The sequence below is a fragment of the Phasianus colchicus genome, chromosome 36 (genome assembly GCF_987193195.1).
Source record: "Phasianus colchicus chromosome 36, bPhaCol1.hap1.1, whole genome shotgun sequence".
In the NCBI taxonomy this organism is placed as follows: domain Eukaryota; kingdom Metazoa; phylum Chordata; class Aves; order Galliformes; family Phasianidae; genus Phasianus; species Phasianus colchicus.
In genome coordinates, this window is record NC_143471.1 from 1,887,741 (window position 1) to 1,915,466 (window position 27,726).

At 55.0% G+C, this 27,726-nt stretch overlaps 1 protein-coding gene across 1 annotated transcript in view; it reads left to right on the forward strand.

The window, feature by feature from the left end:
• LOC149913583 (polyunsaturated fatty acid lipoxygenase ALOX15B-like) overlaps positions 1 to 27,726 on the forward strand; it is a 46,524-nt gene that overhangs the window by 12,659 nt on the left and 6,139 nt on the right. Inside the window, exons 5-12 of the mRNA XM_090129342.1 lie at positions 805 to 1,248; positions 4,334 to 4,477; positions 8,273 to 8,467; positions 12,681 to 12,767; positions 15,954 to 16,123; positions 19,981 to 20,102; positions 23,995 to 24,095; positions 26,639 to 26,809. Of these exons, the coding sequence (XP_089985468.1) occupies positions 805 to 1,248; positions 4,334 to 4,477; positions 8,273 to 8,467; positions 12,681 to 12,767; positions 15,954 to 16,123; positions 19,981 to 20,102; positions 23,995 to 24,095; positions 26,639 to 26,809 (1,434 nt within the window). The remainder of the gene's footprint in view (positions 1 to 804; positions 1,249 to 4,333; positions 4,478 to 8,272; positions 8,468 to 12,680; positions 12,768 to 15,953; positions 16,124 to 19,980; positions 20,103 to 23,994; positions 24,096 to 26,638; positions 26,810 to 27,726) is intronic.

Sequence of the window (27,726 nt, forward strand, 5' to 3'; positions counted from 1 at the left end):
TCTTATGGGATGTGGGTTCTTAGGGGATGTGGGCATTATGGGATGGGGGCATTATGGGATGTGGGTATTATGGGATGTGGGTTCTTATGGGATGTGGGTTCTTATGGGACGGGGGTTCTTATGGGATGGGGGTTATTATGGGATGTGGGATGTTGGATATAGGATTGGGGCTGGGGGTTCTTATGGGATATGTGCTATTATGGGATGTGGGCATTATGGGATGTGGGTATTATGGGATGTGGGTATTATGGGATGTGGGCATTATGGGATGGGGGCATTATGGGATGTGGGCATTATGGGATGTGGGCTATTATGGGATGTAGGTTCCTATAGGATGTGGGTTCCTATGGGCTGTGGGTTCTTATGGGATGTGGGCTCTTATGGGACGGGGGTTATTATGGGATGTGGGATGTTGGATATAGGATTGGGGCTGGGGGTTCTTATGGGATATGTGCTATTATGGGATGTGGGTATTATGGGATGGGGGGTATTATGGGATGTAGGTTCCTATAGGATGTGGGTTCTTATGGGATGCGGGTTCTTATGGGATGGGGGCATTATGGGATGTGGGTATTATGGGATGTGGGATGTTGGATATAGGATTGGGGCTATGAGTTCTTATGGGATGGGGGCTGTTATGGGATGGGGGCTATTATGGGATGTAGGTTCTTATGGGATGTGGGCATTATGGGATGTGGGCATTATGGGATGTGGGTATTATGGGATGCGGGTTCTTATGGGATGCGAGTATTATGGGATGTGAGTATTATGGGATGCGGGTTCTTATGGGATGTGGGTTCTTAGGGGATGGGGGCATTATGGGATGTGGGCATTATGGGATGTGGGTATTATGGGATGTGGGTTCTTATGGGCTGTGGGTTCTTATGGGATGTGGGCTATTATGGGATGTGTGTTCTTATGGGAAGTGGGCATTATGGGATGTCGGTTCCTATAGGATGTGTGTTCTTATGGGATGTGGGCATTATGGGATGCATGTTCTTATGGGATGCGTGTTCTTATGGGCTGTGTGCCCTTACGGGACGCCCCCCCCCTAATTTTTGGGGTGCCCCCTCAGACTACGTGGTGCAGCACTGGCAGGACGACGCGTTTTTCGGGGCGCAGTACCTGAATGGGGTGAACCCCGTCCTGCTGCGCCGCTGCTCCCGGCTGCCCCACAACTTCGCCGTCACCCCACAGATGGTGGCCGCCTCTCTGGGGCCCAACACCACTCTGCAGCGAGAGATGGAGGTGGGAAACCCCAAAAGATTGGGGGAAAGGTGCCCAGTGGGGTCCCACTGAAATCCCACTGAAATCCCATTGAGTTCCCATTGAAATCCCATTGAAATCCCATTGAAATCCTATTGAGTTCCCATTGAAATCCCATTGAAATCCTATTGAGATCCCATTGAAATCCCACTGGGATCCCATTGAAATCCCACTGGGATCCCATTGAAATCCCATTGAAATCCCACTGGGATCCCATTGAGTTCCCAACACCACTCTACAGCGAGAGATGGAGGTGGGAAACCCCAAAAGATGGGGGGAAAGGTGCCCAGTGGGGTCCCACTGAGATCCCATTGAAATCCCATTGGGGTCCCATTGAAATCCCATTGAGTTCCCTATGGGATCCCATTGAAATCCCATTGGGGTCGCATTGAAATGCCATTGAAATGCCATTGAAATGCCATTGAAATGCCATTGAAATCCCATTGAGATCCCATTAAGTTCCCACTGAGTTCCCATTGGGATCTCATTGAAATCCCATTGAGGTCCCATTCAGTTCCTATTGAGATCCCATTGAAATCCCATTGGGGTCCCATTGAGTTCCCAACACCACTCTGCAGCGAGAGATGGAGGTGGGAAACCCCAAAAGATTGGGGGAAAGGTGCCCAGTGGGGTCCCACTGAGATCCCATTGAAATCCCATTGAAATCCCATTGGGGTCCCATTGAAATGCCATTGAAATCCCATTGAGATCCCATTAAGTTCCCACTGAGTTCCCATTGAGATCCCATTGAAATGCCATTGAAATCCCATTGGGATCCCATTGAGATCCCATTGAGATCCCACTGAGTTCCCATTGAGATCCCATTGAGATCCCATTGAGATCCCATTGAAATCCTATTGAGATCCCATTGAGATCCCACTGAGTTCCCATTGAGATCCCATTGAGATCCCATTGAAATCCCATTGAAATCCCATTGAGATCCCATTGAGATCCCATTGAGATCCTACTGAGTTCCCATTGAGATCCCATTGAGATCCCATTGAGATCCCATTGAGATCCTATTGGGTTCCCATTAAGTTCCTATTGGGATCCCATTGAAATCCCATTGAGTTCCCATTGAGTTCCCATTGAGATCCCATAGAAATCCCATTGAGATCCCATAGAAATCCCATTGAGATCCCATTGAGATTCCATTGAAATCCCATTGAAATCCCACTGGGATCCCATTGAAATCCCATTGGGGTCCCATTGAAATGCCATTGAAATCCCATTGAGATCCCATTAAGTTCCCACTGAGTTCCCATTGGGATCTCATTGAAATCCCATTGAGGTCCCATTCAGTTCCCATTGAAATCCCATTGAGATCCCATTGAAATACCATTGGGATCCCACTGAGATCCCATTGAGATCCCCTCACATCCCCTATATCCCCATAGCCCCCCATACCCCCACATCCCCCACATCCCCCCATATCCCCCACACCCCCCCCATTCCCCCCATATTCCCCCACCCCCCCCATATCCCCCATACCCCCCATTTCCCCCATACCCCCACATCCCCCCACATCCCCCCAATAGCCCCCTATATCTCCCCATTTCCCCCATACCCCCCCATACCCCCCACATCCCCCACACCCCCCCCATCCCCCCATATCCCCCCACACCCCCCACATCCCCCAAACCCCCCAAACCCCCCCTTATCCCCCACAACCCCCCGTAACCCCCCCATACCCCCACATCCCCCACATCCCCCATATCCCCCATACCACCGAACCCCCCCCACAGCCCCCACACCCCCCACATCCCCCCACAGCCCCCATAACCCCCATATCCCCATGTCCCCCATATCCCCCTATATCTCCCCATAGCCCCCCATATCACCCCATACCCCCCCAAACCCCCCACACCCCCCACATCCCCCCATACCCCCCCACATCCCCCACATCCCCCCACACCCCCCCATACCCCCAAACCCCCCACATCCCCCCAGACCCCCCAAACCCCCCCATATCCCCCATACCCCCCTATATCTCCCCATAGCCCCCCATATCACCCCATATCCCCCACACCCCCCAAACCCCCCAACCCCCCCCCGCCCCCCTGACGCCCCCTCCCCCCGCAGTTGGGCCGCGTGTTCCTGGCCGACTACTTGTGCCCCCCCCCATCCCCCACATCCCCCCATACCCCCCCACACCCCCCATATCCCCCATTTCCCCCCACAGCCCCCCATAGCCCCCATATTACCTCCCCATATCCCCCACATCCCACCATCCCTCCCCCATTCCCCCATATCCCCCCATATCCCCCATACCCCCCATCCCCCACATCCCCCACATCCCCCCACACCCCCCATATCCCCCATACCCCCCCACATCCTCCCAAACCCCCCAAACCCCCCCATATCCCTCACAACCCCCCATAAGGCCCCCATATCCCCATATCCCCCCATTTCCCCCACACCCCCCCCATTCCCCCCATACCCCCACATCCCCCACATCCCCCATATCCCCCATATCCCCCATATCCCCCATTTCCCCCATATCCCCCAAACCCCCCACATCCCCCCACATTCCCCCACATCCCCCATATCTCCCATATCTCCCATACCCCCCCACATGCCCCCAAACCCCCCAAACCCCCCCATACCCCCACACCCCCCACATCCCCCCACATCCCCCATATCTCCCATATCTCCCATACCCCCCTATATCTCCCCATATCCCCCATACCCCCCACATCCCCCACACCCCCCATATCCCCCCATACCCCCCCATATCCCCACACCCCCCCCATCCCCCCATATCCCCCCGTATCCCCCCAAACCCCCCCAAGTCCCCCATATCCCCCACACCCCCCAAACCCCCCAACCCCCCCACATCCCCCCACACCCCCCCACATGCCCCACACCCCCCAAACCCCCACACCCCCCACACCCCCCAAACCCCCCAAACCCCCCCATATCCCCCATACCCCCCCATATCCCCCATAGCCCCCATCCCCCCATATCCCCCCAAACCCCCCCAAGTCCCCCATATCCTCCCCACCCCCCCAACCCCCCCCACCCCCCTCTCCCCCCCCCGCCCCCCTGACGCCCCCTCCCCCCGCAGTCGGGCCGCGTGTTCCTGGCCGACTACTCGCAGCTGCAGGGTCTCCCCGGCGCCCGGCTGGGGGGCGAGGAGCAGCACGTGGCCGCTCCGCTCTGCCTGCTGTGGGGCGGCCCCACGGGGGAGCTGCTGCCCGTCGCCATTCAGGTGGGTCGTGGGGACCCCACAGAAATCCCATAACAGCCCCTGGGCAGCCCATAACCCCATAAACCCGTAACGACCCCATAACAACCCCATAGCAGCCCCAGGGCATCCCATAACCCCATAACCCCATAACGACCCCATAGCATCTCATAACCCCATAAACCCATAAGGACCCCATAACAACCCCATAACAACCCCATAGCAGCCCATAACCCCATAACCCCATAACAACCCCATAACAACCCCAGAGCATCCCATAACCCCATAAACCCATAAAAACCCCATAACAGCCCCATAGCACCCCATAACCCCATAACAACCCCATAGCAGCCCATAACCCCATAACAACCCCATAGCAGCCCCATAGCACCCCATAACCCCATAAACCCATAACAACCCCATAACAACCCCATAACCCCATAACAACCCCATAGCAGCCCCAGGGCAGCCCATAAACCCATAAACCCATAACAACCCCATAACAACCCCAGGGCAGCCCATAACCCCATAACCCCATAACAACCCCATAACAACCCCATAACAACCCCATAACAACCCCATAACAACCCCAGAGCATCCCATAACCCCATAAACCCGTAACGACCCCATAACAACCCCATAGCAGCCCCATAGCATCCCATAACCCCATAACCCCATAACAAACCCATAACAACCCCATAACCCCATAACAACCCCATAACAACCCCATAGCAGCCACAGAGGACCCCATAACCCCATAACCCCATAACAACCCCATAGCATCCCATAACCCCATAAACCCATAAGTACCCCATAACAACCCCATAACAACCCCATAGCACCCCATAACCCCATAACAACCCCATAACAACCCCAGAGCATCCCATAACCCCATAAACCCATAAAAACCCCATAACAACCCCATAACAGTCCCAGGGCATCCCATAACCCCATAACCCCATAACCCCATAACAACCCCATAACAACCCCATAACAACCCCATAGCAACCCCATAGCAGCCCCTAGGGCACCCCATAACCCCATAACAACCCCATAGCAACCCCATAGCATCCCATAACCCCATAATCCCATAACCCCATAACAACCCCATAACCCCATAACAACCCCATAGCAGCCCCAGGGCAGCCCATAAACCCATAAACCCATAACAACCCCATAACAACCCCAGGGCATCCCATAACCCCATAACCCCATAACAACCCCATAGCATCCCATAACCCCATAAACCCATAAAAACCCCATAACAACCCCATAACAACCCCAGAGCAGCCCATAACCCCATAACCCCATAACAACCCCATAACAACCCCATAACAGCCCATAACCCCATAACCCCATAACAGCGCCATAACAGCCCCATAGCACCCCATAACCCCATAACAACCCCATAGCAGCCCATAACCCCATAACAACCCCATAGCAGCCCCATAGCACCCCATAACCCCATAAACCCATAACAACCTCATAACAACCCCATAACCCCATAACAACCCCATAGCAGCCCCAGGGCAGCCCATAAACCCATAAACCCATAACAACCCCATAACAACCCCAGGGCATCCCATAACCCCATAACCCCATAACAACCCCATAGCATCCCATAACCCCATAAACCCATAAAAACCCCATAACAACCCCATAACAACCCCAGAGCAGCCCATAACCCCATAACCCCATAACAACCCCATAACAACCCCATAACAACCCCATAACCCCATAACCCCATAACAGCGCCATAACAGCCCCATAGCACCCCATAACCCCATAACAACCCCATAGCAACCCCATAGCAGCCCCATAACCCCATAAACCCATAAAAACCCCATAACAACCCCATAACAACCCCAGGGCAGCCCATAACCCCATAACCCCATAACAACCCCATAACAACCCCAGGGCAGCCCATAACCCCATAACCCCATAACAACCCCATAGCAACCCCATAACCCCATAACAACCCCATAACAACCCCATAACAACCCCATAACAGCCCCAGGGCATCCCATAACCCCATAACCCCATAACAACCCCATAACAACCCCATAGCAGCCCCATAACCCCATAAACCCATAAAAACCCCATAACAACCCCATAACAACCCCAGGGCAGCCCATAACCCCATAACCCCATAACAGCCCCATAACAGCCCCATAACAGCCCATAACCCCATTACAACCCCATAGCAACCCCATAACCCCATAACAACCCCATAGCACCCCATAACCCCATAACAACCCCATAACAGCCCCAGGGCATCCCATAACCCCATAACCCCATAACAACCCCGGAGCATCCCATAACCCCATAAACCCGTAACGACCCCATAACAACCCCATAGCAGCCCCTAGGGCACCCCATAACCCCATAACAACCCCATAGCAACCCCATAGCATCCCATAACCCCATAATCCCATAACCCCATAACAACCCCATAACCCCATAACAACCCCATAGCAACCCCATAGCATCCCATAACCCCATAATCCCATAACCCCATAACAACCCCAGAGCAACCCCATAATAATCCCCCCCAATACCCCCACACCTGACCCCGCACCTGACCCCATATCCCCCCATACTCCCCACCTGACCCCATACCCCACACCTGACCCCATATCCCCCCATACCCCCCATACCTGACTCCATATCCTCCCATATTCCCCATCTGACCCTATACTCCCCACCTGACCCCATATCCCCCCCAACTGACCCTATATCCCCCCATACCCCACACCTGACCCCATAGCCCCCACCTGACCCCATATCCCCCCCAATACCCCCCACCTGACCCCACACCTGACCCCATACCTGACCCCATATCCCCCCATACCCCCCCCACCCCCCACGTGACCCCCACCTCTCTCCCCCCAGCTGTGCCAGCAGCCCCCCTCGCCGCCCGTCACTCCCCACAGCGCCCCCTGGCGGTGGCGGCTGGCAAAGCAGCCATATCCCCACATACCCCCCACCCGACCCCATATCCCCCCACACCTAACCCCAGATCCCCCCACATACCCCACACCTGACCCCATACCTGACCCCGCACCCCACACCTGACCCCATATCCCCCCCCATACCTGACCCCATATCCCCCCATACCCCCCACCTGACCCCACATCCCCCCCCATACCCCATACCTGACCCCATATCCCCCCTCACCTGACCCCCCACCTGACCCCATACCCCCCCATCTGACCAAATCCCCCCCACCTGACCCTATATCCCCCTCCACCTGACCCCATACCCCACACCTGACCCCATATCCTCCCCCACCTGATCCCACACCCCCTACCTGACCCCACACCTGACCCCATATCTGACCCCATATCCCCCCATACCCCACACCTGACCCCATATCCCCCCCCATACCTCCTACCTGACCCCATACTTGACCCCATATTCCACCATAACTGACCCCACACCTGACCCCATACCCCACACCTGACCCCATATCCCCCCACATACTTGACCCCATATCCCCCCATACCTAACCCCACATCCCCCCCCATACCCCATAAATGACCACATACCTGACCCCATATCCCCCCCCACCTGACCCCCCACATCCCCTCCCATACCCCATACCTGACCCCACACCTGACCCCATATCCCCCCATACCCCACACCTGACCCCACACCCCCCACCTGACCCCCCACCAGACCCCATATCCCCCCCACCTGACCCTATATCCCCCCATAACCCACACCTGACCCCATACCCCCCACCTGACCCCATACCTGACCCCATTTCCCCCCATATCCCCCCCACCCCCCACGTGACCCCCACCTCTCTCCCCCCAGCTGTGCCAGCAGCCCCCCTCGCCGCCCGTCACTCCCCACAGCGCCCCCTGGCGGTGGCGGCTGGCGAAGCTGTTTGTGCGCAGCGCCCACTTCCTGCAGCACGAGATGGTGACCCACCTCCTGCACACCCATTTCCTGGCCGAGGTTTTCGCCGTGGCCACGCAGCGCCTGCCGGCCTGCCACCCCGTGCACAAGGTGCCCCACAGCTGCCCCATAGCTACCCCGTAGCTGCCCCATAGGAACCCCATAGGCGTCCCATAGGTACCCCGTAGCTGCCCCATAGGAACCCCATAGGTGTCCCATAGATACCCCATGGGAACCCCATAGATACCCCATAGATACCCCGTAGCTGCCCCATAGGAACCCCATAGGCATCCCATAGATACCCCATAAGTACCCCATAGGAACCCCATAGGCGTCCCATAGATACCCCATGGGAACCCCATAGATACCCCATAGATACGCCATAGCTGCCCCATAGGAACCCCTTAGGGGTCCCATAGATACCCCATAGCTACCCCATAGGAACCCCATAGGCGTCCCATATGTACCCCGTAGCTGCCCCATAGGAACCCTATAGGCGTCCCATAGATACCCCATAGCTACCCCATAGGTACCCCATAGGAAACCCATAGATACCCCATAGCTATCCCATAGGAACCCCATAGGTGTCCCATAGATACCCCGTAGCTGCCCCATAGGAACCCCATAGGTATCCCAAAGGCATCCCATAGGAACCCTATAAGCATCCCATAGATATCCCGTAGAAACCCCATAGGCGTCCCATAGATACCCCATAAGTGCCCCATAGGAACCCCATAGGTGTCCCATAGATACCCCATAAGTACCCCATAGGAACCCCATAGGTGTCCCATAGGTACCCCATGGGAACCCCATAGGAACCCCATAGGTGTCCCATAGGTACCCCATGGGAACCCCATAGGAACCCCATAGGTGTCCCATAGGTACCCCATGGGAACCCCATAGGAACCCCATAGGTGTCCCATAGATACCCCATAAGTACCCCATAGGAACCCCATAGGTGTTCCATAGGTACCCCATGGGAATCCCATGGATACCCCATAGATACCCCATAGATACCCCATAGATACCCGATAGGAACCCCATAGGCGTCCCATAGATACCCCATAGCTGCCCCATAGGAACCCCATAGGTATCCCATAGGCATCCCATAGGGACCCCATAGAACCTCATAGATACCCCATAGGCGTCCCATAGGTACCCCGTAGAAAACCCATAGGTACCCCATTGGAACCCCATTGGAACCTCATAGGAACCCCATAGGAACCCCATAGGAACCCTATCAGTGTCCCATAGATACTCCATAGGTACCCCATAGGCGTCCCATAGATATCCCATAGAAATCCCATAGGTACCCCATAGGAACCCCTTAGGAACCTCATAGGAACCCCATAGGAACCCCATAGATACCCCATAGGAACCCCATAGGAACCCTATCGGTGTCCCATAGATACCCCATAGGAACCCTATAGGCATCCCATAGATACCCCATAGATACCCCATAGCTATCCCATAGGAACCCCATAGGAATCCCATAGGTATCTCATAGGAATCCCATAGAACCTCACAGATACCCCATAGGCATCCCATAGGTACCCCATAGGAACCCAATAAGCATCCCATAGATATCCCATAGATATCCCATAGATACCCCATAGGAACCCCATAGGAACCCCATAGGAACCCCATAGGCGTCCCATAGATACCCCATAAGTACCCCATAGGAACCCCATAGGTGTCCCATAGATACCCCGTAGCTGCCCCATAGCTACCCCATAGATGTCCCATAGGCATCCCATAGGAACCCTATAAGCATCCCATAGATACCCCATAGAAATCCCATAGGTACCCCATAGGAACCCCATAGGAACCTCATAGGAATCCCATAGGTATCCCATAAATACCCCATAGACACCCCACAGGAACACTGTTGGTGTCCCATAGATACCCCATAGGAACCCCATAGAAATCCCATAGATACCCCATAGCTACCCCATAGGAACCCTATTGGCATCTCATAGATACCCCATAGAAATCCCATAGATACCCCATAGAAACCCTATAAGCATCCCATAGATACCCCATAGATACCTAGCGGATACGCGCTTCACGTTCCAACTCCATAACTGACCCCATTACGACCCTATAACCTGACCCCATAACGACCCCATAACGGCCCTATAACCCGACCCTATAATGACCCCATAACTGACCCTATAAGTGACCCTATAACGACCCTATAACCGACCCCATAACTGCCCCCAGCTGCTGCTGCCCCACTCGCGCTTCATGTTCCAACCCCATAACGACCCCATAACAACCCCATACCGACCCCATAACGACCCCATACCGACCCTATAACTGACCCTATAACAACCCCATAACGACCCCATAACCGACCCCATATCGCCCCCCAGCTGCTGCTACCCCACTCGCGCTTCACGTTCCAACCCCAGAACTGACCCCATACCGACCCCATAACGACCCCATACCGACCCCATAACCCGACCCCATAACCCGACCCTATAACTGACCCTATAACGACCCCATAACGACCCTATAACGACCCTATATCGCCCCCCAGCTGCTGCTGCCCCACTCGCGCTTCACGTTCCAACCCCAGAACTGACCCCATACCGACCCCATACCGACCCTATACCGACCCTATAACCCGACCCCATAACCCGACCCTATAACTGACCCCGTAACGACCCTATAAGTGACCCTATAACGACCCCATACCGCCCCCCAGCTGCTGCTGCCCCACTCGCGCTTCACGTTCCAACCCCAGAACTGACCCCATACCGACCCCATACCGACCCCATACCGACCCCATAACCCGACCCCATAACCCGACCCTATAACTGACCCTATAACGACCCCATAACGACCCTATAACGACCCTATATCGCCCCCCAGCTGCTGCTGCCCCACTCGCGCTTCACGTTCCAACCCCATAACGACCCCATAACGACCCCATACCGACCCCATACCGACCCCATAACCCGACCCCATAACCCGACCCTATAACTGACCCCATAACGACCCCATAACGACCCCATAACCGACCCTAAATCGCCCCCCAGCTGCTGCTGCCCCACTCGCGCTTCACGTTCCAACCCCATAACGACCCCATACCGACCCCATATCGACCCCATAACGACCCCATACCGACCCTATAACTGACCCCATAACCCGACCCTATAACTGACCCCGTAACGACCCTATAACTGACCCCATAACGACCCTATAACCACCCTATAAGTGACCTATACCGCCCCCCAGCTGCTGCTGCCCCACTCGCGCTTCACGTTCCAACCCCAGAACTGACCCCATAACTACCCCATAATGACCCCATACCGACCCCATACCGACCCCATAACCCGACCCTATAGCCCGACCCTATAACTGACCCTATAACGACCCCATAACGACCCCATAACCGACCCCATACCGCCCCCCAGCTGCTGCTGCCCCACTCGCGCTTCACGTTCCAACCCCAGAACTGACCCCATACCCACCCCATAACGACCCCATACCGACCCCATAACGACCCCATAACCCGACCCCATAACCCGACCCTATAACTGACCCCATAACGACCCCATAACGACCCCATAACCGACCCCATACCACCCCCCAGCTGCTGCTGCCCCACTCACGCTTCACGTTCCAACCCCATAACGACCCCATAACGACCCCATACCGACCCCATACCGACCCCATATCGACCCCATAACGACCCCATAACGACCCCATAACCCGACCCTATAACTGACCCTATAACGACCCTATAAGTGACCCTATAACGACCCTATATCGCCCCCCAGCTGCTGCTGCCCCACTCGCGCTTCACGTTCCAACCCCAGAACTGACCCCATAACGACCCCATAATGACCCCATAACGACCCTATAACTCAACCCCATAACCCGACCCTATAGCCCGACCCTATAACTGACCCTAAAACGACCCCATAACGACCCCATAACCGACCCCATACCGCCCCCCAGCTGCTGCTGCCCCACTCGCGCTTCACGTTCCAACCCCATAACGACCCCATAACGACCCCATACCGACCCCATATCGACCCCATAACGACCCCATACCGACCCCATAACCCGACCCTATAGCCCGACCCTATAACTGACCCTATAACGACCCCATAACGACCCTATAACCGACCCCATATCGCCCCAAGTGCTGCTGCTGCCCCACTCGCGCTTCACGTTCCAACCCCATAATGACCCCATAACGACCCCATACTGACTCCATACCGACCCCATACCGACCCCATAACCCGACCCTATAACTGACCCCATAACGACCCCATAACGACCCCATAACCGACCCTATATCGCCCCCCAGCTGCTGCTGCCCCACTCGCGCTTCACGTTCCACATCAACATCCTGGCCAGGGAGGCGCTGCTCAACCCGGGCGGCGTCATCGACCAGGTGGGGCTCTGTTAATTAGCGGGGTAATTAGTTAATTAATTAACGGGGAGGCGGGAAGCTAAGTAACTGGGGAGGGTGGGATGGGGGGGGGTTAATTGGAGGGGGGGATTGGGGGATTCATTAGGGGTTAATTGGGGGGGTAATGGGGGGTTAATTTGGGGGGTTAATCGGGGGGTTAATGGGATTAATTAGGGGTTAATGGGGGGTTAATTAGGGGAGTTGATGGGGGGGTTAATGAGGGGGTTAATGAGGGATTAATGGGGGGTTAATGGGGGGTTAATGAGGGATTAATTAGGGGGGTTAATGGGGGGGTTAATGAGGGATTAATTAGGGGGGTTAATGGGGGGTTAATGAGGGATTAATTAGGGGGGTTAATGGAGGGGTTAATTAGGGGGGTTAATGGGGGATTAATGGGGGGGTTAATGAGGGATTAATTAGGGGGGTTAATCGGGGGGGTTAATTGGGGGATTAATGAAGGATTAATTAGGGGGGTTAATTTAGGGGGTTAATCGGGGGTTAATGGGATTAATTAGGGGATGAATGGGATTAATTAGGGGTTTAATCGAGGGATTAATTAGGGGAGTTGATGGGGTGATTAATGAGGGAGTTAATGGGGGATTAATTAGGGGGGTTAATGGGGGGGTTAATGAGGGATTAATTAGGGGGGTTAATTGGGGGGGTTAATGGGGGATTAATTAGGGGGATTAGTTAGAGGGATTAATGGGGGGGTTAATGAGGGATTAATTAGGGGGTTAATGGGGGGTTAATGGGGGGGTTAATTAGGGGGGTTAATGGGGTGGATTTGGGATGTAGGATTTGGGGCCATATGGGGTCTGTGATATGGGGTCTGTGATATGGGATGTGGGGCCATATGGGGATATGGAATATAGGGCTAAGGGGCCATATGGGGCCATATAGGTCCATATGGGGCCATACAGGTCCATATGGGGCCATATAGGTCCATATGGGGCCATATATGCCCATATGGGGATACGAGGCCATGTGGGGCTCCGGGATACGGAGATACGGGGCCACATAGGTCCGTATGGGGCCATATGGGGCCACGGGTCCATATGGGGACATATGGGGCCATATAGGTCCATATGGGGCCATGTATGCCCATATGGGGATATGAGGCCCTATGGGGCTACAGGATACGGAGATACAGGGCCATATAGGTCCGTACAGGGCCATATATATCCATATGGGGATATGGGGCCATATGGGGCCATATAGGTCCATATGGGGCCATATATGCCCATATGGGGATACGAGGCCCTATGGGGCTCCGGGATACGGAGATACGGGGCCACATAGGTCCGTCCGGGGCCATATGGGGCCACGGGTCCATACAGGGCCATATAGGTCCATATGGGGCCATATATGCCCATATGGGAATACGAGGCCATATGGGGCTCCGGGATACGGAGATACGGGGCCACATAGGTCCGTATGGGGCCATATATATCCATATGGGGATATGGGGCCATATGGGGCTATGGGATACGGAGATATGGGTCCATATAGGTCCGTCTGAGGCCATATGGGGCCACGGGTCCGTATGGGGCCATATGGGGCCATATAGGTCTGTATGGGGCCATATGGGGGTGTGGAATATGGGGATATGGGATATGGGTATATGGGGATACGGGATTTGGGATGTGGGGCCATATGGGGATATGGGGCCATATGGGGATATGAGATATGGGCCTATGGGTTATGGGGCCATATAGGTCCGTATGGGGCCATATATGCCCATATGGGGATACGAGGCCCTGTGGGGCTCTGGGATACAAAGATACAGGGCCATATAGGTCCGTACAGGGCCATATATATCCATATGGGGATATGGGGCCATATGGGGCCATATAGGTCCATATGTGGCCATATATGCCCATATGGGGATACGAGGCCATATGGGGCTCTGGGATACGGAGATACGGGGCCACATAGGTCCGTATGGGGCCATATGGGGCCACGGGTCCATACGGGGCCATATGGGGCCACATAGGTCCGTACGGGGCCATATGGGACCACGGGTCCATACGGGGCCATATGGGGCCATATAGGTCCATATGGGGATACGAGGCCCTAGGGGGCTCCGGGATACGGAGATACGGGGCCACATAGGTCCGTATGGGGCCATATATATCCATATGGGGATATGGGGCCATATGGGGCTATGGGATACGGAGATATGGGTCCATATAGGTCCGTCTGAGGCCATATGGGGCCACGGGTCCGTATGGGGCCATATGGGGCCACATAGGTCCGTATGGGGCCATATGGGGGTGTGGAATATGGGGATATGCCCATATGGGTATATGGGGATACGGGATTTGGGATGTGGGGCCATATGGGGATATGGGGCCATGTATGCCCATATGGGGATATGAGGCCCTATGGGGCTCCGGGATACGGAGATACGGGGCCATATAAGTCCATACAGGGCCATATGGGACCACATAGGTCCGTACGGGGCCATATGGGGTCACATAGGTCCGTATGGGGCCATATGGGGCCATGGGTCCATACGGGGCCATATGGGGCCATATAGGTCCATATGGGGCCATATATGTCCATATGGGGTTACGAGGCCCTATGGGGCTCCAGGATACGGAGATACGGGGCCACATAGGTCCGTACGGGGCCATATGGGACCACGGGTCTGTATGGGGCCATATGGGGCCATATAGGTCCATATGGGGCCATGTATGCCCATATGGGGATATGAGGCCCTATGGGGCTACAAGATACGGAGATACGGGGCCACATAGGTCCGTCCGGGGCCATATGGGACCACATAGGTCCGTATGGGGCCATATGGGACCACATAGGTCCGTATGGGGCCATATGGGGCCACGGGTCCGTACGGGGCCATATGGGGCCATATAGGTCCATATGGGGCCATATATGTCCATATGGGGATACGAGGCCCTATGGGGCTCCGGGATACGGAGATATGGGGCCACATAGGTCCGTATGGGGCCATATGGGGCCATATAGGTCCATATGGGGCCATATATCCCCATATGGGGATACGAGGCCCTATGGGGCTCCGGGATACGGAGATACGGGGCCATATAAGTCCATACGGGGCCATATGGGACCACATAGGTCCGTACGGGGCCATATGGGGTCACGGGTCCGTATGGGGCCATATGGGACCGTCCCGCCGCCCCGCAGGCCACGTCCATCGGCCGCCCCGGGACGCTGCGGCTCGTGGCGCGGGCGCTGGCGGCCACCACCTACGCGGAGCTCTGCGTCCCCGATGACATCGCGCAGCGCGGCCTCGCCGACGTCCCCAAATACCACTATGGGGCCGACGCCATGGACCTGTGGGGGGCCATACAAAGGTAAGGGGGTCCGGAACCCCATTGGGGGCCCCGTAGGGCATCCATGACCCTATTGGATATCTGCGACCCATGGTCCCATTGGTGGCCCTATAGGATATCCATGGCCCTATAGGATATCCATGGCCCTATAGGACATCCATGGTCCTATAGGACATCTATGACCCTATAGGACATTCATGATCCTATAGGATATCCATGACTCTTTAGGACATCCATGGTCCCATTGGGGGCTGCATAGGACATCCACGACCCTATAGGACATCTATGACCCTATAGGACATTCATGATCCTATAGGACATCCATGACTCTTTAGGACATCCATGGTCCCATTGGGGGCTGCATAGGACATCCACGACCCTATAGGACATCTATGACCCTATAGGACATTCATGATCCTATAGGATATCCATGACTCTTTAGGACATCCATGGTCCCATTGGGGGCTGCATAGGACATCCACGGCCCTATAGGACATCCATGACCCTATAGGATATCCATGACCCTTTAGCAGATCCATGATCCCATAGGATATCTATGGTCCCATTGGTGGCCCCATAGGACATCCACGGCCCCATAGGACATCCATGGCCCTATAGGGCACCTATGGCCCTATAGGACATCTATGACCCTATAGGACATCCATGACCCTATAGGGCATCGTTGGTCCCACTGGTGGCCCCATAGGACATCCATGGCCCTATAGGACATCGTTGGTCCCATTGGTGGCCCCATTGGACATCCACGACCCTATTGGACATCCAAGACCCTATAGGACATCCATGTCCCATTGGTGGCCCCATAGGACATCCATGGCCCCATAGGACATCCATGAACCTATAGGACATCCAAGATCCCATTGGTGGCCCCAAAGGACATCCATGGCCCTATAGGACATCGTTGGTCCCATTGGTGGCCCTACAGGACATTCATGGCCCTATAGGACATCCGTGACCCTATCAGACATCCATCGTCCCATTGGTGGCCCCATAGGACATCCATAACCCTACTGGACATCCGTGACCCTATAGGGCATCGTTGGTCCCATTGGTGGCCCTACAGGACATCCACGGCCCTATAGGACATCCACGGCCCTATAGGACATCCATGATCCTATTGGTGGCCCCATAGGACATCCATGGCCCTATAGGACATCCATGGTCCCATTGGTGGCCCCATAGGACATCCATGGCCCTATAGGACATCCATGGTCCCATTGGTGGCCCCATTGGACATCCACGACCCTATTGGACATCCATGACCCTATAGGACATCCATGTCCCGTTGGTGGCCCCATAGGACATTCATTACCCTATAGGACATCCACAGCCCCATAGGACATCCATGGTCCCATAGGACATCCATGGTCCCATTGGTGGCCCCATAGGACATCCATGGCCCTATAGGACATCCATGGTCCCATTGGTGGCCCCAAAGGACATCCATGGCCCTATAGGACATCCATTGCCCCATAGGACATCCACGGCCCCATTGGTGGCCCCATAGGACATCCATGGCCTCATGTCCCATTGATGTCCCCACATCCCATTGCTCCACACATCCCTCACTGTCCCCCCACCCCACTGATGTCCCCGTATTCCACTGATGTCCCCCAACCCCACTGGTGTCCCCACACCCCATTAATGTCGCCATATCCTACTACTGTACCCACACCCCATTAATGTCCCCACACCCCATTAATGTCCCCAACCCCACTGGTGTCCCCACACCCCATTGATGTCCCCACACCCCATTAATGTCCCCCCACCCCACTGCTGTCCCCCCACCCCACTGCTCTCCCCACACCCCATTGATGTCCCCACACCCCATTAATGTCCCCACACCCCACTGCTGTCCCCCCACCCCACTGATGTCCCCACACCCCATTAATGTCCCCACACCCCATTAATGTCCCCACACCCCATCACTGTTCCCATATCCCACTGCTGTCCCCATATCCCATTAATGTCCTCATTCCCCATTAATGTCCCCACCCCCATTAATGTCCCCACCCCCATTAATGTCCCCATACCCAATGATGTCCCCACACCCCATTAATGTCCCCACCCCCATTGATGTCCCCACACCCCATTATTGTCCCCATATCCCACTGCTGTCCCCACACCCCATTAATGTCCCCAACCCCAGTGGTGTCCCCACACCCCATTATTGTCCCCATATCCCACTGCTGTCCCCACACCCCATTAATGTCCCCAACCCCAGTGGTGTCCCCACACCCCATTATTGTCCCCATATCCTACTCCTGTCCCCACATCCCATTAATGTCCCCATTCCCCATTGATGTCCCCAACCCCACTGATGTCCCCACACCCCACTGATGTCCCCCCACCCCAGTGCTGTCCCCACACCCCATTATTGTCCCCATATCCAACTACCATCCCCACATCCCATTATTGTCCCCATTCCCCATTAATGTCCCCATATCCCTTTGCTCCACAAATCCCTCACTGTCCCCCACCCCACTGATGTCCCCACATCCCATTAATGTCCCCACCCCCCACTGCTGTCCCCACACCCCATTGATGTGCCCCCACACCCCATTGATGTCCCCACACCCCATTGATGTCCCCCCACCCCACTGCTGTCCCCACACCCCATTATTGTCCCCATATCCAACTACCATCCCCACACCCCATTATTGTCCCCATTCCCCATTGATGTCCCCATATCCCATTGCTCCACAAATCCCTCACTGTCCCTCACCCCACTGATGTCCCCACACCCCATTGATGTCCCCACACCCCATTAATGTCCCCAACCCCACTGGTGTCCCCACACCCCATTATTGTCCCCATATCCTACTACTGTCCCCACATCCCATTAATGTCCCCACACCCCATTAATGTCCCCACCCCCCACTGCTGTCCCCACACCCCACCGATGTCCCCACACCCCATTGATGTCCCCACACCCCATTAATGTCCCCATACCCCACTGATGTCCTTGTTCCCCATTAATGTCCCCACCCACCCCTGCTGTCCCCACACCCCACTGCTGTCCCCACACCCCATTGATGTCCCCACACCCCACTGATGTCCCCACAACCCATTATTGTCCCCACACCCCATTGTTATCCCAATATCCTGTTGCTTTTCCCCCATCCCATTTTTGTCCCCACACCCCATCACTGTCCCCATATCCTACTCCTGTCCCCACATCCCATTAATGTCCCCATTCCCCATTGATGTCCCCACCCCCCACTGATGTCCCCACCCCCCACTGCTGTCCCCACACCCCACTGATGTCCCCACACCCCATTGATGTCCCCACACCCCATTATTGTCCCCATATCCCACTGCTGTCCCCACACCCCATTAATGTCCCCAACCCCACTGGTGTCCCCATACCCCATTAATGTCCCCATATCCAACTACCATCCCCACATCCCATTAATGTCCCCATTCCCCATTGATGTCCCCACACCCCACTGATGTCCCCACACCCCATTGATGTCCCCACACCCCATTATTGTCCCCATATCCCACTGCTGTCCCCACACCCCATTAATGTCCCCAACCCCACTGGTGTCCCCATACCCCATTAATGTCCCCATATCCAACTACCATCCCCACATCCCATTAATGTCCCCATTCCCCATTGATGTCCCCACACCCCATTGATGTCCCCACACCCCATTGATGTCCCCACACCCCACTGATGTCCCCACATCCCATTAATGTCCCCATTCCCCATTAATGTCCCCATATCCCATTGCTCCACAAATCCCTCACTGTCCCCCACCCCACCGATGTCCCCACACCCCATTAATGTCCCCACACCCCATTGATGTCCCCACACCCCATTAATGTCCCCACCCCCCCTGCTGTCCCCCCCACAGCTTCGTGGAGGCCATCGTGGCCCTTTATTACCCCACGGACGCCGACGTGGCCGACGACCCCGAACTGCAGCAGTGGGTGGGGGAGATCTTCATCTATGGGGTGCTGGGCAACGACAAGTCCGGTATGGGGTGGGATTTGGGGTGGGATTTGGGGTGGGGGGTTGGGGGGGGTGGTGGTGGTGTTGGTTACGGTGATGGTTGTGGTTATGGGGGGGTGGTGTCGTGGTGGTGGGGATGGTGATGGGGATGGTTGTGGTTGTGGGGATGGTTGTGGGGATGGTTACGGTTATGGGGATGGTTATGGTTATGGGGACGGTTATGGTCGTGGTTGTGGTTGTGGTCATGGTTATGGGGATGGTTGTGGGGATGGTTATGGTTGTGGTTGTGGTCGTGGTGATGGTCATGGAGATGGTTATGGGGATGGTTATGGTCATGGTTATGGTTATGGGGATGGTTATGGTTATGGGGATGGTTATGGTTGTGGTTGTGGTCATGGGGATGGTTGTGGGGGTAGTTATGGTTATGGGGATGGTTGTGGGGATGGTTATGGGGATGGTTATGGTTGTGGTTGTGGTCACGGTTATGGTTATGGGGATGGTTATGGGGGTGGTTATGGTTATGGGGATGATTACGGTTATGGGGATGGTTATGGTTATGGGGATGGTTATGGTTATGGTTGTGGTTATGGGGATGGTTATGGGGACGGTTATGGTCATGGTTGTGGTCATGGTGATGGTCATGGAGATGGTTATGGGGATGGTTATGGTTGTGGTTATGGTTGTGGTTGTAGTCATGGTTATGGGGATGGTTATGGTTATGGGGGTGGTTATGGTTATGGGGATGGTTGTGGTTGTGGTCCTGGTTATGGGGATGGTTGTGGGGATGATTATGGTTGTGGTTGTGGTCATGGTTATGGTTATGGGGATGGTTACGGTTGTGGTTGTGGTTATGGGGATGGTTATGGTTGTGGTTGTGGTTGTGGTTGTGGTTGTGGTTGTGGTTGTGGTTATGGGGATGGTTATGGTTTTGGTGATGGGGATGGTAATGGTTATGGTTACGGTTGTGGTTGTGGTCGTGGTTGTGGTCATGGTTATGGGGATGGTTGTGGGGATGGTTACGGTTGTGGTTGTGGTTATGGGGGTGGTTATGGGGGTGGTTATGGGGGTGGTTATGGTTATGGGGACGGTTATGGTTATGGGGATGGTTGTGGGGGTGGTTATGGTTATGGGGACGGTTATGGTCGTGGTTGTGGTTGTGGTTATGGGGATGTTATGGGGATGGTTACGGTTGTGGTTGTGGTTATGGGGATGGTTATGGTTGTGGGGATGGTTATGGTTATGGGGATGGTTATGGTCGTGGTTGTGGTTGTGGTCGTGGTTATGGGGATGGTTATGGGGGTGGTTATGGTTATGGGGATGGTTGTGGTTGTGGTCCTGGTTATGGTTGTGGTTGTGGTTGCTGTCATGGTTATGGGGATGGTTATGGTTATGCAGATGGTCATGGTCATGATTATGGGGATGGTTATGGTTATAGGGATGGTTACGGTTATGGGGATGGTTATGGTTGTGGTTGTGGTTGTGGTTGCCGTCATGGTTATAGGGATGGTTACGGTTATGGGGATGGTTACAGTTGTGGTTGTGGTTATGGTTATGGGGATGGTTATGGTTATGGGGATGGTTATGGTCGTGGTTGTGGTTGTGGTCATGGTCATGGTTATGGCGATGGTTATGGTTATGGTTGTGGTCGTGGTTGTGGTTATGGTGATGGTCATGGTCATGGTTTATGGTCATGGTGATGGTTATGGGGATGGTTATGGGGATGGTTATGGTTGTGGTTGTGGTCATGGTCATGGTTACGGGGATGGTTATGGTTTTGGTGATGGGGATGGGGATGGTCATGGTTATGGGGATGGTTATGGTCATGGTTATGATTATGATTGTGGTCATGGTCATGGGGATGGTTATGGTTTTGGTGATGGGGATGGTGATGGTTACGGTTGTGGTTGTGGTCGTGGTTGTGGTCATGGTTATGGTGATGGTCATGGGGATGTTATGGTTATGGTTATGGTTATGGTTATGGTTATGGTTATGGTTATGGTTATGGTGATGGTTATGATTATGGTTATGGTTATGGTCATGGTCGTGGTCATGGGGATGGTTAAGGTCAAGGTGATGATGATGATGATGGTGATGGTGATGGTGATGGTGATGGTTAAGGGCAGGATTATGATGGTGATGATGATGATGGTGATGGTGATGGTGATGGTTAAGGGCAGGATTATGATGGTGATGATGATGATGGTGATGATTAAGATCAGGATAACGATGATGATGATGTCGGTGATGGTTAAGGTCATGGTTAAGGTCAGGATGATGATGATGATGATGGTGATGGTGATGATGATGGTCATGTTTAAGCTCAGGATAACGATGATGATGATGATGGTGATGGTTTGGCCATGGTTAAGGTCAGGATGATGATGATGATGGTGATGGTGATGATGATGGTCGTGATTAAGGTCAGGATAATGATGATGATGATGTTGGTGATGGTTAAGGTCATGGTTAAGGTCAGGATGATGATGACGATGATGATGGTGACGGCCATGATTAAGCTCAGGATAACGATGATGGTGATGATGATGATGGTGATGGTGATGGTTAAGGGCAGGATTATGATGATGATGATGATGATGGTGATGATTAAGCTCCGGATAACGAAGATGATGATGATGATGATGGTGATGGCCATGATTAAGCTCAGGATAACGATGATGGTGATGATGATGATGGTGATGGTTAAGGGCAGGATAACGATGATGAAGATGATGGTGATGGTTTGGCCATGGTTAAGTTCAAGGTGGTGATGATGATGATGATGATGACGATGATGATGATGGTGATGATGATGATGATGATGACGATGATGATGATGGTGATGGTTAAGGGCAGGATTATGATGGTGATGATGGTGATGTTGATGATGATGGTTGTGATTAAGATCAGGATAACGATGATGATGATGATGGTGATGGTTAAGGGCAGGATTATGACGGTGATGATGATGATGGTGATGATGATGATGATGATGATGATGGTGATGGTTAAGGGCAGGATTATGACGGTGATGATGATGATGGTGATGATGATGGTGATGGTTATGGTCATGGTTAAGGTCAGGATGATGATGATGATGATGGTGATGGCCATGATTAAGCTCAGGATAACGATGATGGTGATGATGATGATGGTGATGGTTAAGGGCAGGGTTATGATGGTGATGATGATGATGGTGATGGTTAAGATCAGGATAATGATGATGATGATGGTGATGATGGTTATGGTCATGGTTAAGGTTAGGGTTATGATGATGGTGATGGTGATGGTGATGATGATGGTCCTGATTAAGCTCAGGATAACGATGATGATGATGGTGGTGATGGTTTGGCCGTGGTTGAGGTCAAGGTGATGATGATGATGATGATGATGATGGTGATGATGATGGTGATGATGATGGTGATGGTGATGGTTATGGTCATGGTTAAGGTCAGGATGATGATGATGATGATGATGATGGTGATGGCCATGATTAAGCTCAGGATAACGATGATGACGATGATGATGGTGGTGATGGTTAAGGGCAGGGTTATGATGGTGATGATGGTGATGTTGATGATGATGGTTGTGATTAAGATCAGGATAACGATGATGATGATGGTGGTGATGGTTAAGGGCAGGATTATGACGGTGATGATGATGATGATGATGGTGATGATGATGATGGTGACAATTAAGCTCAGGATAACGACGACGATGACGATGCTGATGGTTTGGTGCTGGTTACGATCCTGGTGATTCAGGTGAAAATGGCGGCGCCGGTCACAATGACGGCTGTGGTTCCAATCACCACCACACCGATGGTTTCGCTCCCTGTTCCGGCCGTGACCACGACCACGGTCACCCAGTAGCCCATCGTGGCTACCGGCGGTGACACTTCCTGTGTCCCCACCCCCAGGTTTCCCCTCCAAGCTCTGCACCCGCCCCGACCTCACCAAATTCCTCACCATGATCATCTTCCGCTGCTCCGCGCAGCACGCAGCCGTCAACAGTGGCCAGGTGGGGATCGTTGGTGGCCACGGGGCTCCTGGGGTGGCCGTGGGTCTCTTTTGGGTGGCCATGGGGCTCTTGGGTTGGCCATGGGGTCATGGGGTGGCCATGGGGCTTTTGGGTGGCCACGGGTCTCTTGGGTGGACATGGAAGGACCACAGGTGGCCATGGGGTTCATGGGGTGGCCATGGGGTTCTTGGGGTGGCCGTGGGGCTCATGGGGTGGCCGTGGGGCTCTTGGGTGGCCATGGGGTTCATGGGGTGGCCGTGGGGCTTTTGGGTGGCCATGGGGCTCTTGGGGTGGCCGTGGGGCTCTTGGGGTGGCCATGGGGCTCTTGGGTGGCCATGGGGTTCATGGGGTGGCCATGGGGCTCTTGGGGTGGCCATGGGGCTCATGGGGTGGCCATGGGGTTCTTGGGTGGACATGGAAGGACCACTGGTGGCCATGGGGTTCATGGGGTGGCCATGGGGCTCTTGGGGTGGCCGTGGGGTTCATAGGGTGGCCATGGGGCTCTTGGGTTGGCCATGGGGTTCATGGGGTGGCCATGGGGCTCTTGGGGTGGCCGTGGGGTTCATAGGGTGGCTATGGGGCTCTTGGGGTGGCCATGGGGTCATGGGATGTCCATGGGGCTTTTGGGTGGCCACGGGGCTCTTGGGGTGGCCATGGGGTCATGGGGTGGTCATGGGGCTCTTGGGGTGGCCATGGGGTTCATAGGGTGGCCATGGGGCTCTTGGGTGGCCATGGGGTTCATGGGGTGGCCATGGGGTTCATGGGGTGGCCATGGGGCTCTTGGGGTGGCCATGGGGCTCTTGGGTGGCCATGGGGTTCATGGGGTGGCCATGGGTCTCTTGGGTGGACATGGAAGGACCACAGGTGGCCATGGGGTTCATGGGGTGGCCATGGGGTCATGGGGTGGCCATGGGGCTCTTGGGGTGGCCGTGGGTCTCTTTTGGGTGGCCATGGGGTTCATGGGGTGGCCATGGGGCCTTTGGGGTGGTTGTGTGGCTCATGGGGTGCCATGGGGCTCGTGGGGTGGCCATGGGGTTCATGGGGTGGCCGTGGGGCTCTTGGGTGGCTGTGGGGCTCATGGGGTGGCCATGGGGCCTTTGGGGAGGCTGTGGGGTTCATGGGGTGGCCATCGTGCTTTTGGGGTGGCCATGGGGTTCATGGGGTTGCCATGGGGCTTTTAGGGTGGCTGTGGGGTATATGGGGTGGCCATGGGTTTTTTGGTTGGCCATGGGGCTCCATGGAGTGGCTGGAGGGAAGAACAAAGACCACGTGGTGGCCCCAAAGGGGCCCTTGCTAGCCACAGCACCCAAGTAGCCACAGTGGGCACTTTGGTAGCCACAAGGGGCCCTTTGGTAGCTACAAGGGACCCTTTAGTAGCCACAGCAACCTTTGGTAGCCATGTGGGGCCCTTTAGTAGCCACAGCAACCTTTGGTAGCCACATGGGGCCCTTTAGTAGCCACGGCAACCTTTGGTAGCCACATGGGGCCCTTTAGTAGCCACAGCACCGTTTGGCAGCCCCAGCACCCTTTGTTAGCCACAAGGGCCCCTTAGGTAGCCACAGCATCCTTTAGTAGCTCAAGAACCCTTTAGTAGCCACGTGGAGCCCTTTAGTAGCCCCAGCACCGTTTGACAGCCCCAGCACCCTTTGTTAGCCACAAGGGCCCCTTTAGTAGCCACAGCATCCTTTAGTAGCCACAGCAACCTTTGTTAGCCACAAGGCCCCTTTAGTAGCCACAGCATTCTTTATTAGCCCAAGAACCCTTCGGTAGCCACAAGGACCCCTTTGGTAGCCACAGCAACCTTTGGTAGCCACGTGGGGCCCTTTAGTAGCCCCAGCACCGTTTGGCAGCCCCAACACCCTTTGTTAGCCACAAGGGCCCCTTTAGTAGCCACAGCAACCTTTATTAGTCCAAGAACCCTTCAGTAGCCACAAGGGCCCCTTTGGTAGCCACAGCATCCTTTAGTAGCCCAAGAACCCTTCGGTAGCCACAAGGGCCCCTTTGGTAGCCACAGCATCCTTTAGTAGCCCCAGCACCCTTTGTTAGCCACAAGGGCCCCTTTGGTAGCCACAGCATCCTTTAGTAGCCCCAGCACCCTTTGTTAGCCACAAGGGCCCCTTTGGTAGCCACAGCAACCTTTAGTAGCCCAAGAACCCTTCGGTAGCCACAAGGGCCCCTTTGGTAGCCACAGCATCCTTTAGTAGCCCCAGCACCCTTTGTTAGCCACAAGGGCCCCTTTGGTAGCCACAGCAACCTTTATTAGCCCAAGAACCCTTCGGTAGCCACAAGGGCCCCTTTGGTAGCCACAGCAACCTTTAGTAGCCCAAGAACCCTTCAGTAGCCACAAGGCCCCTTTAGTAGCCACAGCAACCTTTGGTAGCCACGTGGGGCCCTTCAGTAGCCCCAGCACCATTTGACAGCCCCAGCACCCTTTGTTAGCCACAAGGGGCCCCTTTAGTAGCCACAGCAACCTTTAGTAGCCCAAGAACCTTTCGGTAGCCACAAGGGCCCCTTTGGTAGCCACTGCCACGGCTTTCCCTCAGTACGACTTCGCAGCCTGGATGCCCAACACCCCCGGGACCCTCCGGCTGCCCCCCCCCGGCCCCGAGGACCCGGTGACCCCCGACACCTTTTTGGCCACTTTGCCATCCCCGAAGGCCACCGGGGCGCTGCTGGCGCTGCTCAGCGTCGTCAGCTACGAGGTCGGAGAGAGGGTGAGTGGGGACCGACCCTAAAAAGGACCTATAAGAAACCCCCGTGACCCCATAAAAACACCAGGACCCTAAAAGACCCCTGGGAAGCTGTGGGACACCAAAGAAACCCCATGGGACCCCCAGGACCCCATAGGATCCCATAGGACCACCAAGATCCCATAGGATCCCATAGGACTCCCATGATCCCAAAGGACCCCCATGACCCCAAAAGAACCCCAAAAGAAGCCTATAAGAACCCCTGTGACCCCATAAAAACACCAGGACCCCAAAAGACCCCTGTGAACCTGTGGGACCCCGAAGAAACCCTGTGGGACCCCCATGGCCCCAAGGGAACCCTAAAACCCCATAGGAACCCCAGGACCCTATAAGACCCCATGGGACCCCCATGGCCCCAAACTTCCCCCAGGGACCCCCACGACCCCAAGGGAACCCCAAAACCCCATAGGAACCCCAGGACCCTATAAGACCCCTGTGACCCCATGAGATCCCAAAGAAACCCCGTGGGACACCCATGACCCCAAACTTTCCTCAGGGACCCCTAAAACCCCATAGGAACCCCAGGACCCCATAGGACCCCCATGACCCCATAGGATCCCATAGGACCCAGTAGGACCCCCAGGGACCCCCATGACCCCAAGGGACCCCAAAGGGACCCCGAGGACCCCAAGGGAACCCCAAAAGAACCCCATAGGACCCCCATGACCCCATAGGATCCCATAGGACCACCATGATCCCAAAGGACCCCCGTGACCCCATGGGACCCCAAAAGGAGCCTATAGGAACCCCCCGTGACCCCATAAAAACACCAGGACCCTATAAGACCCCTGTGACCCCGTGGGACCCCAAAGAAACACCATGGGATCCCCATGGCCCCAAACTTCCCCCAGGGACCCCCACGACCCCAAGGGAACCCCAAA